This window comes from Rhinolophus hipposideros (assembly GCF_964194185.1).
Source record: "Rhinolophus hipposideros genome assembly, chromosome: 5".
NCBI lineage: Eukaryota > Metazoa > Chordata > Mammalia > Chiroptera > Rhinolophidae > Rhinolophus > Rhinolophus hipposideros.
Window position 1 is genome coordinate 31,291,744 of NC_138051.1, and position 13,004 is coordinate 31,304,747.

The window sequence follows — 13,004 nt, forward strand, 5'->3', positions numbered from 1 at the left end:
CTTCCATAATGTTAATGTACAATAATAAATATGACATTTTGGAAAAATTAAATTAAAATAATAAAACTGTCTAATGATCAGTCAGCATTTAATTATCACTATGCACCTGCAATTCTGAACAACGTCAGCAATAAAACACTTCTCAAAAAAATATATACTATGGATCCAAGTTTCAAACAATTGCTGTGGCTACTTTTGAGTTTGAAGAACATTTATTTAAGCTTCAAGTTGGACGTTTTTATTACTTACCCTTTAATAAACTGTATTTTTCATGGAGTTTAACTCAAAGAACTCCCAGTTACACAACTGCCCTCAGACACAAGCAGACTCAGTAGCTATTCGCATTCATTTAGAGAGTAAATTTGCATAGATCTGGAATCATTCCAGATTACTTCAGGTGTCCCTCATGTCTCCATCCCCTACAGGCCTACATTTAAACAGTACATTCGAGATAAACAATGACAGCATACTGAGTGTCTTAGCTCAGGCTGCCATAACAAAATACCATGGGTGGCTTGAGAAACAAATTTATTTTTTCACAGTTCTGGAAGCTGGAAATCTGAGGTCATGGTCCATTTATAGTGAGGGCTTTCTTCCTGGCTTACAGATGACAGCCTCTCACTGTGTCCTCATATGTCAGAGACAGACGATGAGCTCTTTGGCCTCTCTTTTTATATGGGCTCTAATCCCATCCTGAGGCCTCCCCTAGGAGTCCAATATGCTCTATACTACTGCATGGAGTAATTCCAAAGAGTCTAGAAACCTGTATAAACACCAAATATTATCTGCAAGCTGAATAAATAACAGAACGCACATTATATATGTAACCACACAATATGTGTGATTATACAGATGGATATGGAACTTCTACAGAACCCTGCCAATATCTTAACTGACCTTCGCTTACTCTTTTCTAGAGGTAGGGACAAGCACAAATTATTTAGAATACTTCAAAGGTTTTGCACAGTATCACTCAATCTCCTTCCCCCACCCAATTTCCTGCCATTCTCATGCCAGAAACCTGATCACATGGGTGCATTTATACCCTCATTAACTTTCTCCTGTCTGCCACTCAGCGCTATTTCTGTCTGTTTTGTTCCTCCCCAACTTCTTCACAACTGCTTTTTCATCAAGATCTAATTCAAATGACACTCTAGGAAAGTCTCTCTTGAGATAACACGATCTACTTAGTTGTTCCCTTTGTTATGCTTAAGAGTGTTTGTTTCTATCTGCATTTCAATATCACTTATGTATTATAATTGTGTGAAATGGTTAAATAATAAACTCTGAACAAGAGAATTTTACTTTACTCAGGAAAAATGAGTGCATTTCTCCATAATAGGGAAACAATCTTCATCTTGGACCCTGAATCTGTTAGTATCTGTAGTACACACCCTCCAGGGTGGCCTTATGATTCCTGTCTCCTTAGTATGCATTCCTTTGTAGAATTCCCTCCCCTTGAGTTCAGGGCAAATCGGTGACTTGCTTATGACAACAGAATATGACAATGTCGTCGATATCACTCACATGATTATGTTGCATTAAAAGGTAAAGGTGACTGGATTTTGTACATGCAGTTAAGGCCCCTCATCCCTAATTAGTTGACTTTGAGTTAATCAAAAGCAGTATTATCCTGAGTGGGCCTGACTTAATCAGGTGAGTTCTTTAAAAGAGGGTGTGGAGGTCACAGATTCAAAGCAGGCAGAGACTCTCTCTGGTGCTGGCTGTAGGAATCAAGCTACCATGAATTCTACAAACTTAAGGAAATGAATTCTGCAAACAACTGAAGGAGCTTGGAAGTAGGTCCTTCCCTAGTCAAGCCAGGAGAAAAAAACATACGGCCCCTTAATTTCAGCCATGTGAGACCTGGAGCACAGGGCCTAGCTAAGCTATGTCTGGACTTCTGACCTAGAGAAAATGTGATAATAAATGAAAGCGTTTTAAGCTGCTAATTGTATGGCAATTTGTTACAAAGCAATAGAAAACTAATACAGTGGTTTTTTTTTTTTTTAATACAGTGGTTTTAAACATAAAGGAATCTCTGACTCAAACTGGCTTAACAAGCAAGGAAATTTATTTTCGCATATAACAGGAAATCCAGAAGTACTTCAGACTTCAAATTGGTTTGTGCAGCAGCTCAATTCTGTCATCAAAGATCCAGACTCTTTGCATCTCACCACTCTGCTATCCTAGTGGGTAGTTGATCCTCGGGGTAGTTGCAACATGGCTCCCGCAGTCACAGGTGTCACATTCAGAAACATCCAGAGGATAAAAGAGAGTGTTAATTTATAAGGCATTCTCATGAAGAATGAGGAAACTTCCCAGCAGCTCCTCTGCAGATTTCCCTTCATGTCTCATTGTTCAGAGTCACACATCCATTTTATTATAAATCAGTTACTGACCAGGAGAAAAGGATTACCTCAGATGAGTTCCAATCCCAACCAGGCTGCCCTTGAGGCAAATGGGCATGGAGGCAGCTAGATACTGAAACGAAATCAGGATTCTGTTAAGGAAGGAAGGGGAGAAAATACCAACATGTCCACTATAAATCCCAAACAAAGAGTTACTCTACTAAGAAGACCAAAATGTATGAAACCTCTGGCTTATTAACACTGGCAGAATAAATTATGCTAGAGCCTCTAAATTACAAAAGGGCAAAAACAAAGAAACGGTTCCTTTGTTAAACGGTTGCTTTGCTAATAGCAAGCACATTTGCAGAACATTTTAGCAAAAAGTTAATGAAGGCTTATTTAAAATATTAAACTTGTCACAAAGACTGAGATTGCTCAGCAATCAGTGATTTAAAAAATCTGAGATAAAGAAGTAACAACCTGGCAGAGAGTAGCAAGGAGCAAGAACATAACAAGGGACATGAAAAATGAACAAAACAGAAAAATAGAAATGCACACAAGATACACTGCCTAGGAGTTCTCATCATTTCCATGGAAAGAATTAGAAATTAGTATCAAAACTTTCTCTGTATGTCATCCATAGTATGTGGTTATCCATAAGTACACAGTAAGTTGCATATAATTATTACTTCATGGATTTGAGTCCTAAGTTTAATGAGTGCTACTGGTATGGTTTTAGATGATTTATATAAAATGTTGAAGGCATAAAAAAGCAAATTATGCATCATTATGCATTTAATGAATTGTCTTAATTGAAATTACATAACTATTGAAAACTACCTTGGAAAATCCAAGATAATACGGAAACCTGCTCTCTCTTAAATAGTAGATAAAAGATACACATGTATCTAATCAGCACATTGTACACCTTAAACTTACATGTTATATGTCAATATCTCTATAACGCTGGAAATTATTTTTACTTAAAAAATAGGTAAAAGAGCTATGGAATCTTTTCTAAGACTCTTTAATAAAATCCTGAGTGGGATATCCTTTTATTTCTCTGAGAATGCTGACTGCTCTCTTCTTAAGAATATAAGTGGGAGTGTAAGTGGGTAAATTATGGGGCAAGGAAGGTATAGATAGAAGTGGAGTGACTTCTGGCTTTTGCCTGATCCCCCTTTCAATAAAAAGATGAATGGTACCCGATGACCCCGCAGCCCATTGATCTGCCATTGTTCTCATTACCCTCACGAAATGATGACTAACATGGTTACAGATGAGAGAACTAAAACAAGGTGAACCAAAGGCAGCTTCTTTTCCACACGCAATGAGGTTCTTACCACTTTTTCGTCAAGGGTATTATCTTTCTGATTGTGTTACTGGCTGTGGGTATCAAAGTCCGCCCCAATTCTCTGATCTCACCATCACCTGACACAAACAGGGGCTCACCAGTTTATGAGTTTTCTGAGAGTTTGGGGTTTGGGGGTGAAGGGTATTTGTCTTCTCACTCACTGTGGAGACAGGGAGACAGACCGGCACAGAAAAGAGACACTAGAAGGAAAAGGAGGGTTACCTCTGGGGTCATCCCAGCTTTCCCGGTTCCCACTACCCTTTTCCGCCCCTGCCTTGTCGGATTTATAGGGGCCAGCATCTCGGGGGTTGCTGGTGCCTGGCGGATTCGCGTCCTCACTCGAGAACAGGCGGCCCTGCCTAGCGCTGGCATGCGGAGAGGTGAGGCACACCGCGGCCGCCGGAGGGCGCGAGCGCCTTGAGTCCTCGCGCGATGGCATCGCGGGGAACGGGAAGGATAGGTGGTCGTCCCGCGAGGAGGGGTGGCAGCAGGGAGAAAGGAACCCTGCCCCGCCTCCGAACTGCCGGCCTTCGCGCACGGTGCACCCGAGGACCATTTCCATTTCCAGCCGCCCGAGGGCCCCACCCCGATCTGCGCTCGCAGGGTGACCTCCACGCGTGAGCCCGGTCCGAGAGCGCTCTCCACCCCGCACCCACCTCGCGGCCCCAAACCCGCCCCTAGCTGGTGGCTTGCAAGGAGGCGGCGGCGGGATCTTCAGAGAGGAACGCCCGCAGGGCCAGACCTGATAGCATCCCGCAGGCCTCAAAGCATCCGGCCGCTGCGGAACAATGGCTGGAGGGGCTGCGGGTGCGGCAGCAGATGCGGAGGAGCTGGAGCTCCCGGGCGCTGGAAGCCCCGCCCCTCGGCCGGCTCCCTGACAACGCGGGTCGGGCCGCGCCGCGCCGCCTGCTCCCCGCCCCTCCGCGCCCCGCACCAGGCGGGGCCGGGGCCAGAGCGCTGCCGCCGCTTTGCTGCAGCCTGCAGCTGCTGCTCTGCTGAGCGAGGCCGGGGGCCGGGCTGAGGCCGGGGCGCCCTCCTTCCCACCTCCTCCCGCCGCTATGAGCCAGGGAAGTCCGGGGGACTGGCCCCCCCTGGAGCCCACCTCCGGACCCTCAGCAGCCCCCAACCCCTTCGTGCATGAGTTACATCTCTCCCGCCTCCAGAAGGTTAAGGTAAGGTGTGGGAGGGGGACGTCGGGAGGACTTGTGGGATAGGAAAAAGAGGTCGTTTAGAGCCCCTGCAAAGGTGGGGATGGGGCTCAAGGAAAGGAGGTGGGTAAGAGGCTTGTGGAGCGGGAGTCGGGGGGTGCGCACGTGGGGGTGGCGGGGGTGGGGTGAGCTAGGAGTCCTGGAGAGGACGCGGCCTTGGGTGATAGACAAACTCCAAGGTGTGGAAGAATTTACTAGTTGAGGATGAAGGCCTGCAGGCAATTCAGGGGTAGGGGAGATGTTGGATTCTGGGGAATGCGGATTACATCCTGCGGAGGCCGATGGGCTAGGAGGGAGTTAGAGACTACGGAAAGCCGGGGGTGGGGGCAGGGGCGCGCTGAATGCTTCTCGGAGGCTCTGAATTAGAGGAAACGGGTTTCTGGGCCCGGAGCCTGCGCCCCTGTGCCCTTCCAACGCCCCCTTTTTCCACTTCCCCCCCACCCCGCACTGCAGCACCTCCTGGTGGGGGTGGGGGGGGAGGCTGAGAAGGGGGTTGGCTACAGGAAGTGAAGGGTCGCACCAACCTAGCGGAACTGATGAGTAGTGTGGGGAGTGTCCAAGGTTTCTGCAGCCATCACCTCCCCTGAGGCGACCTCCTGAGGCTCGGTTTGTTTACCTGCACTCTTCCCCAGAGCAGCCCATGGAGTCACCTGGCTCCTGGCAACCTCTACCCTGTGAAGTAGAGGCTGGGTTCTCTCCCCCATCCCTCTGTACTAGGGGAGTGCTTGGGCACAGACTGGCCCTGTGTCCTGAAAAGTGGACCTCTGTGTGTTCCAACCTCTGTGTATTCCAACCTTCCGCCTCCCAGGCCCAAACTAGAAAGAACCATGTACCAGGTTGCTGTTGGACCTAGGAGCTATTTATGGAATGGGACATGGAAGAGAAAGAAATATCTCTAGCCTACTTCACGTCAAGCACTGTGCTGGGGCTTTTACATGGGTTATCATTAAATCCTCTTAACAGCCTTTCCAAGTGCTAGATGCACTTATGACACTCGATTTTATAGGTGGGATGGAGACCAACTGAAAGATGGGAAAATGAGGCCCCTGATCTTACTAATCTTTTATTCTCTTGCCCTCGTTGGTATCTTCATCCCACCTTGGATTCCAACCCCCTTCCTATTCCCACATCACCTTGCACCTGATCTACAGTGGGTCGTGGCTCTCTGCTCCTGTGTCTATCCTTGTGTGATGGGGGAAGCCTTGGAGGGAACTTCTTCCAGCCCTGAAGTGGCATTCTCTCCCACCTCTGCAGTTCTACTTCCTGGGGGCACTGCTGGCCCCCATCCGAGTGCTTCTGGCCTTTATCGTCCTCTTTCTCCTCTGGCCCTTTGCCTGGCTGCAAGTAGCTGGTCTGACCGAGGAGGAGCTTCAGGAGCCACTTACAGGATGGAGAAAGTAAGTGGGGGATCAGCCACTAGAAACTCTGTTTCTCACTTCTCTTTCCTGCTGTTCATTCCGCTCCCTCTTTGAGAAGAATAGGAGGGAGGGTTCTGAAGCTCTGGTACCCAGCCTGGCGAGGTAAAATGAGTCAGCCAGGCTCAGACCTGGCACCCAGGACCTCACCACTAAGTGATGTGCCCTGATAGGTCCCAGAGTAGCCAGAGACTTCCACCTCTTGGCCAGAGTAATAGAGGGCAAAAGAGAGGTACCTGCTTTCCTGGGTGCCAAAGCCTGGGAGTGAGTGAGGGTCAGACTTGCCGCCTCCACTGACGCTGCACCTTGCTCTGCAGGACTGTGTGCCACAACGGAGTACTGGGCCTCAGCCGCCTGCTCTTTTTCCTTCTGGGCTTCCTCCGGATTCGTGTTCGGGGTCAGCGGGCCTCTCGCCTTCAAGCCCCTGTCCTTGTCGCCGCCCCCCACTCTACTTTCTTTGACCCCATTGTTCTGCTGCCCTGTGACCTGCCCAAGGTTGTCTCCCGAGCTGAGAACCTTTCTGTGCCTGTCATTGGAGGTGAGAGAGTGAAGGAGGGATCAAGGGGAGAGATGATACCTCTGGGGGAAAAACGGGAATCAGATGGACACTCTCTGGAGAGAACTGGAGAGAACTGGGGGAGGGGGAGAAGTTATAAGAGATATTGACTGATGCACATGAAATGCAAATTAACACCATTTGTGATACTACCCCTTAGACTCTGAGGGCTGGGGCTTAGAGACAGTGCTGGAGGAGCTCTGGTCAGTTCCCTAACAGGACAACATACAGTAAAAGGAAAGTCCCCAAGACAAAGAGATAAATGAAAAGCATCTCCTACTGTTGAGAACGGGGAGACTGCAGGTGTTAATGCCCCTGAGTAGGAATCTTTATCCTCTCTGGACCCCAGCTCTTCTTCGCTTCAACCAAGCCATCCTCGTCTCCCGGCATGACCCGGCTTCTCGGCGCAGAGTGGTGGAGGAGGTCCGAAGGCGGGCTACCTCAGGAGGCAAGTGGCCCCAGGTGGGTAAGAGTCTTAGGACTCTCTTCTCACCTTTTATGTGCTCCTGAAGAGGCTTCATTTTCGTCTCTGCTCCCCTTTAGCCTACCCTACCTCATTCTGGTCTCTTGGTTTTATTCCCCAGGTACTATTCTTTCCTGAGGGCACCTGTTCCAACAAGAAGGCTTTGCTTAAATTCAAACCAGGTGAATAAAACGGTAGTGGGTGGTAGGGCTATAGGAAAAAGGAGCCTCAAATTTGGAGAGGGACTCTGGAATAACCCAAGAAGTGGAGGGATGGGGGAGGAATGAGAGACAGGGAACCAACCGCCTAGCTGACGCTGAGAAGTCTCAAGAAGTCAGAGAGAAAATTATAAATGAAACGGAGCAAAGCCAGATCTCATGTGAGAACTGTCCCAGACTCCTACACTTCATGCCCTCTAGCTACCTCCATGTACTAACCTCTGCCTGGGGGGTGGGGGTGGAAATGGGATTTAGGAGCCTTCATTGCAGGGGTCCCTGTGCAGCCCATCCTCATCCGCTACCCCAACAGTCTGGTGAGTCTTAGTCCAAGACGTGGGGAGGGGGAGAACGAATTCACCCTAATAGGTGAAACCTGTGAGTGCCATGATGGGATGTGCATGTGGGGGTGGGGCCAGGGTGGGGTCAGAGCCTCTGCTCAAAGAGGATTAGCCAGTTGCAGGGAAGAAACGTAATGCCTTTCTCCCTTCACCTCTGTTTCTCCCATAGGATACTACCAGCTGGGCATGGAGAGGCCCTGGAGTGTGAGTTCTGGTGTTCCTGGTGTGAGGGTGGGGAGCAGGGTCCATCAGAGAATTCCTGGCCCATCTTTCAATCTCCAGGCCAAGCAAATGACCCTTTGTTTTCGGACAAGAGACCTCTAGAAAAGGAGATGCTTGTTTCCCACTGTTTTCTGACCTCCCGGTGTGATCTGGAGTGCTTTCAGCTATCCCACCTAATCATTCGTGCTGTGATCATAGCTCCTTTTAACTTATTTTTCTGTTTCTAAGTGATTTTCTCCAATCGTCTCTGTTTGAGAACCTCCACCACCAGGCTTGCCTCTTGCCCTTTCCTGGATTACTCAAACCTCCTCTCACCTGCAGTTCTTTCTCTGACATATCCCTGCAACACTTCTCACTTTGCCTACCACGTTTCTGGCCCTTCCCTTTGTCTCCCAACTGTACATTTACCCAGCTGACTATATGGTTAGGAGTGCATTTTTATATCAGTGGGTAGAAATTCTCCATTCCCCTATTTGGGGTGGGAGGAGCCCATAGTGAGATATTGGTGAGCATCTGAGATCTTTCTTTTCTTAGACTCAAGGTCCTCTGGCTCACAGCCGCTCAGCCCTGCAGCATCGTTGATGTGGAGGTATGACCCCCAGGGGTGGGGTGTGAGAATGGACATCCGCTAACCCCTGAAGCTTTGGGAAAAGAGGGTGGGGGTGGTCACCCCTAGCTTCAAGGTTCTGATGAGTGTGTGTGTGTGTTTCAGTTCCTCCCTGTGTACCACCCCAGCCCGGAGGAGAGCAGGGACCCCACCCTCTATGCCAACAATGTCCAGAAGGTTATGGCACAGTGAGTGTCCCTCAAAGTATTTCCTGGAGCAGATAAACAGGGCAAAGGGATCACAGGCTGGGGTGGAGGGCTGAGGTTTTGAGGCAAACATGGGGGAGTGGCAGTGGAAAGGGCTATTAGACAGCTGAGACTGGGAGGAGAGGGGGGTTAAAGGGACCCAGTGTCCTCCCCCTAGTCAGCAGGTCAGTCAGTAATGAACCTTCAAAAGATTCTTCTTCCTCGGTCCCCCTCCATTATATCGCTTTTCATCCTATAGGGCCCTGGGCATTCCAGCCACCGAGTGTGAGTTTGTAGGGAGCTTGCCTGTGATTATGGTGGGTCGGCTGAAGGTAGCGTTGGAGCCACAGCTCTGGGAACTGGGAAAGGTGCTTCGCAAGGCTGGGTAAGTGACTTTGAAAATGAGGGTATGGGCAGTGTCATGTATAGACAGAGAAAAAGAGTAAGAAGAAAAGGGAGAAATGGGAAGGACAAAGGAAAGTCTTTAAAAAAAAAAAGTGGGAAGATGGAGGAATTTTTTAAAAGATAATGGAGTAAAAGGAAGGAGGAAGAAAGAAAGATACGTAATAACCCAAGATAAAAGTAGGAATGGCTGTCCAGGGACTGAGTCAGAGTACACCTTAGGAAAACATCAGATGTACCTGTGCTGGATAACTCTTAGGGCTGGGATAACACACGGTCCTGCTGGATGGTGTGCCCAGACAGAAACTGAGTCAGCTCTCTGCCTTCAACAATTTCATTGTAGGCTGTCTCCTAGCTATGTGGACACTGGGGCAGAGCCAGGCCGGAGCCGAATGATCAGCCGGGAAGAGTTCGCCAGGCAGCTACAGCTCTCTGACCCACAGACCGTGGCTGGTGCCTTTAGCTTCTTCCAGAAGGTAAAGGAGCTGGGATGCAGAGCACAGGGTTCAGGATTTAAGGATGGTATCTGAGTGGCCACGTCAGTCTCATTGGATGGCCAATTTGGAGTCTGCACTGGATATTCTAACAGCTGTTGTCAGATAGCCATCTTCTGAGATCTGCTGGGGAATCTTTTTTTTTAATAGTGTATCCAGTGCATTGCAGAGCAATGTTTTAACCACTGTGGGAAGGAACAGTGGAGAAATAATCAATCTGTGAGGTCCATAAATTTCTGAAACCACTTTAGAATTTGGCAAAGATCATATGACCTTGTGGGACACTGCGTGAGTGTTTCCGAGAAGAGCCATGAAGGTTAGGTGGGAAGGTGGCATGGCGGGGACAACACAGCTTAGATGGTTAAGAGTGTGAGGCCCAGAAGCATTTGCAATACTTGGGCAAATATTTTAAAATATCCCACGGCTTCTCTGGGGAATTCCTGAACTTTCTCAAGAATCTTGGCAAACTGTATATTCCTGGGACTTACAGGTTTTCTTGTCAAATTATAATATTGTCCCAGAACGTTCTTAATGTTTATGAACAACTACCAGTGGTTCAACAGAGCTCTTTTTGATATAAGATGCTGACCATGGCTCTCAGCGTCCTCTGAAGGGATCAAGAGTGACCAGGTGTGTTGATTCCTTAGATTGGGACAGACTGTCCCTCAAAGGAGCTTCCCCACTTTGCAAACCCTGAATGCCGAGGTCCCCCATAGAGTTGTTGGGGAAGACCTCCTTGGGCTTTTTGCAAGAAATTATTCCAGCGGCCCCCTTTTAGTCTGCTGGACCAGTTTTCCCACATAGGATGAGTCAGGAGAGAACCAGTTTTTCCAGCTTGGGGGCCAAGAATGCCCTCGATGGTATGTCAGAAACTTACTGGTAACTCCTGTATTCCCAAGGGATTCCCTGACATTCCTCGGAGATCCCTTTATAGGAGAGCTTTGTCACCAGGTCACTTGGGGGAATCGCTTGAGCAAAACCATGACCTGAGAGAATTATCAGCGATCCTGGAGGGTTTAGGGCTCACGGTTCTGAGGGAAGCAGACACAGGAGACACACACACACACACAACATGCCACACCGCACCACACACCACCCCTCCTCTACTGAGAAGAGGAGCCAAACTCCAGAGCAGAAGGGAGGCTGCAGGGTTGGTCCGCGCATTGCCCTGGTTTCTCTTTCACCCTCCAGGATGCCAATGGTTTGGTGGACTTCCGAGATGTGGCCCTTGCATTGGCAGCTCTGGATGGGGGCAGGGACCTGGAAGAGCTAACTCTCCTGGCCTTTGAGGTATGCGGGCGGTGTGGGGGGATATAGTGGCTATGCTCCCCACCCAGGAGCCGGTGTGGTGCGCTGTTACCAGTAGCTTCCAGATAGTAGATGCTTGCTATACACTGCAGTGTCACAAACTGCAAAGCCCCAGGTTCTCTATGTGAAGGCATAGCTGGGAACAGAAAGAGGGCAGCAGCTCTGAAGTTAGAATTCTCCTACAGAAAGGACCCAGACCTGTGCTCTATATTCTTGGAAGAGGAGGAGCCGTTAGGCAGATGTGTGGGGCGACGGCATAGAGAGAGGGCTTAACTGGTGTACCTCTCTCTTTCAGCTCTTTGCCGAGGAGCAAGGAGAGGGGACCAGCCACCTACTGTACAGAGACGGTTTCAGCACCATCCTGCACCTGCTGCTGGGGTCACCCCGCCCTGCTGCTGCGACTTTGCATGCCGAGCTATGCCAGGCGGGACCCTGCCAAGGCCTCTCCCTCTGTGAGTCACTGCCTTCTCAGCCCGCGTGGGCATTCGGGGTACCATCAGCACTGGGCTGGGAGGGGATATGACCTGGTGGCCAGTGCCAGGGATCAGAATATCTGAGAGGTAAGAATGGGAGGACCGGCTGGGAAGGCAGAAAAAGCATAAACATAGACTGAGGAGTGAAGCAGAGATGAGAGGGACAGGACATACCATTTCTGAGAAAAGAACAGGGCATCCTCTTCCTCTCCGTTTTACTTTTCCCATCTCACTCTTACTTGTCCAGGTCAGTTCCAGGACTTCGCCCTCCGTGACCCGCTCCATGGGAAGCTTTTCAGCACCTACCTGCGCCCCTGCCAGCCACCAAATGCCTCATCCCCAGGCAGCCCCGCTGCTCTGGCCAATGGGACTGTGCACGCACCCAAGCAGAAAGGCGACTGAGCGCCTGGACCTCCCCAGCTCGCATCTGGCCCGCAGACTCAGGGCCGCTCCAGGGGTCGCCCCTGGGCCTCAAGTCCTCTCTGCTCCTGCTTGATTCTTTGTTATTGTTGTTTTTTTAAGTTGATTTTCATTTTTTGTTTGTTTGGTTTTTTTGTAAGAAACTATTTTATATATAAATATAAATATATATCTATATCTATTTAAAAAAAAATGAAGCTCGGTCACATTGGTAGTATCCTTAGCTGGGAAGAAAAGGGGTTAATGGTTGCCAGCTGCCCATTGGGCAATCCTGAAGGTTTCCAAGGTCCGTACTCTTGTCGATGGATGAATCCTCCACACTTGCAGCTGGACAGTGTGCTTTCCTGCACAGAAATCATGCGACTCTCATATCCTTCCCTCGTGTTATCATGCCCCATATACACACATTTTAACAGGCTTCCTCATGAACCTCTTTTCAGTCTATTCCCTCTTGTTCTGTCCTCATTAGAGATTAAAAAATAGCTAATTACCATTCCATATTTAATATCCTACTGAGATTGATGCCTCCTCAGACCAACCACACAGGAGGGTTTTTCTGCCATGGGGTGAGTTGAGGACATTGAAATCCCTCCTGTCCAGCCTCTCTTCAAGGAAGAAGAGAACAAGGCCCTCCTAAAGAAAGGTGCTAGGTCTAGACACAATTATGGAAAATTAGACTTAGAAAATTAGATACCTATCCCAGAAATCTGACAGGTAAAAAACAGAGAGCATCTCGTAACATGTATAGACTTTTAAAGGGAGACAGATAATGACAGGCTGTGCAGAGAAGCCCTCCCAACAGCCGAGTCCAGGCCTTTGATGAAGGGAGGAATGAAGTGCTCGCTGGGGACTTCTCGGTGCTGGGGCTTCGCAGGGAGCCTAGATGAGGCTGGAAAGGTGTCAACCTGTAGAATCCAGGGCCACCCCACCTCCTTTTCTTTACAGCATCCTACCCCACCTAAATGAGCACATTTGAGAGTATTTTCTAAC

At 48.9% G+C, this 13,004-nt stretch overlaps 1 protein-coding gene across 3 annotated transcripts; it reads left to right on the forward strand.

Annotated features, from left to right (window-relative positions):
- Positions 1 to 4,615: 4,615 nt before the first annotated feature.
- LPCAT4 (lysophosphatidylcholine acyltransferase 4) lies at positions 4,616 to 12,185 on the forward strand. 3 transcript variants are annotated; one of them, XM_081048254.1, is made up of 14 exons: positions 4,616 to 4,877; positions 6,168 to 6,310; positions 6,646 to 6,866; positions 7,234 to 7,346; positions 7,469 to 7,529; positions 7,821 to 7,879; positions 8,073 to 8,107; positions 8,660 to 8,714; positions 8,838 to 8,920; positions 9,177 to 9,302; positions 9,663 to 9,795; positions 11,005 to 11,103; positions 11,417 to 11,573; positions 11,842 to 12,185. In XM_081048254.1, the coding sequence occupies exons 1-14, from the start codon at positions 4,764 to 4,766 to the stop codon at positions 11,994 to 11,996; spliced, it is 1,554 nt and encodes a 517-aa protein (XP_080904380.1). In that variant the 5' UTR covers positions 4,616 to 4,763; the 3' UTR covers positions 11,997 to 12,185. The 3 variants fall into 3 exon arrangements, with proteins under 3 accessions (XP_080904380.1, XP_080904381.1, XP_080904382.1); XM_081048255.1 differs by having other exon boundaries at positions 9,675 to 9,795; XM_081048256.1 differs by having other exon boundaries at positions 7,836 to 7,879.
- The last annotated feature ends 819 nt before the right edge of the window (positions 12,186 to 13,004 follow it).

Coding starts and splice junctions, on each gene's coding strand:
- LPCAT4 (XM_081048254.1), top strand. CDS start 4,764: ATGAGCCAGGGAAGTCCGGGGGACTGGCCCCCCCTGGAGCCCACCTCC. Junction 6,311..6,645: donor CCACTTACAGGATGGAGAAA/GTAAGTGGGGGA, acceptor CTTGCTCTGCAG/GACTGTGTGCCACAACGGAG. Junction 8,715..8,837: donor GCAGCATCGTTGATGTGGAG/GTATGACCCCCA, acceptor TGTGTGTTTCAG/TTCCTCCCTGTGTACCACCC.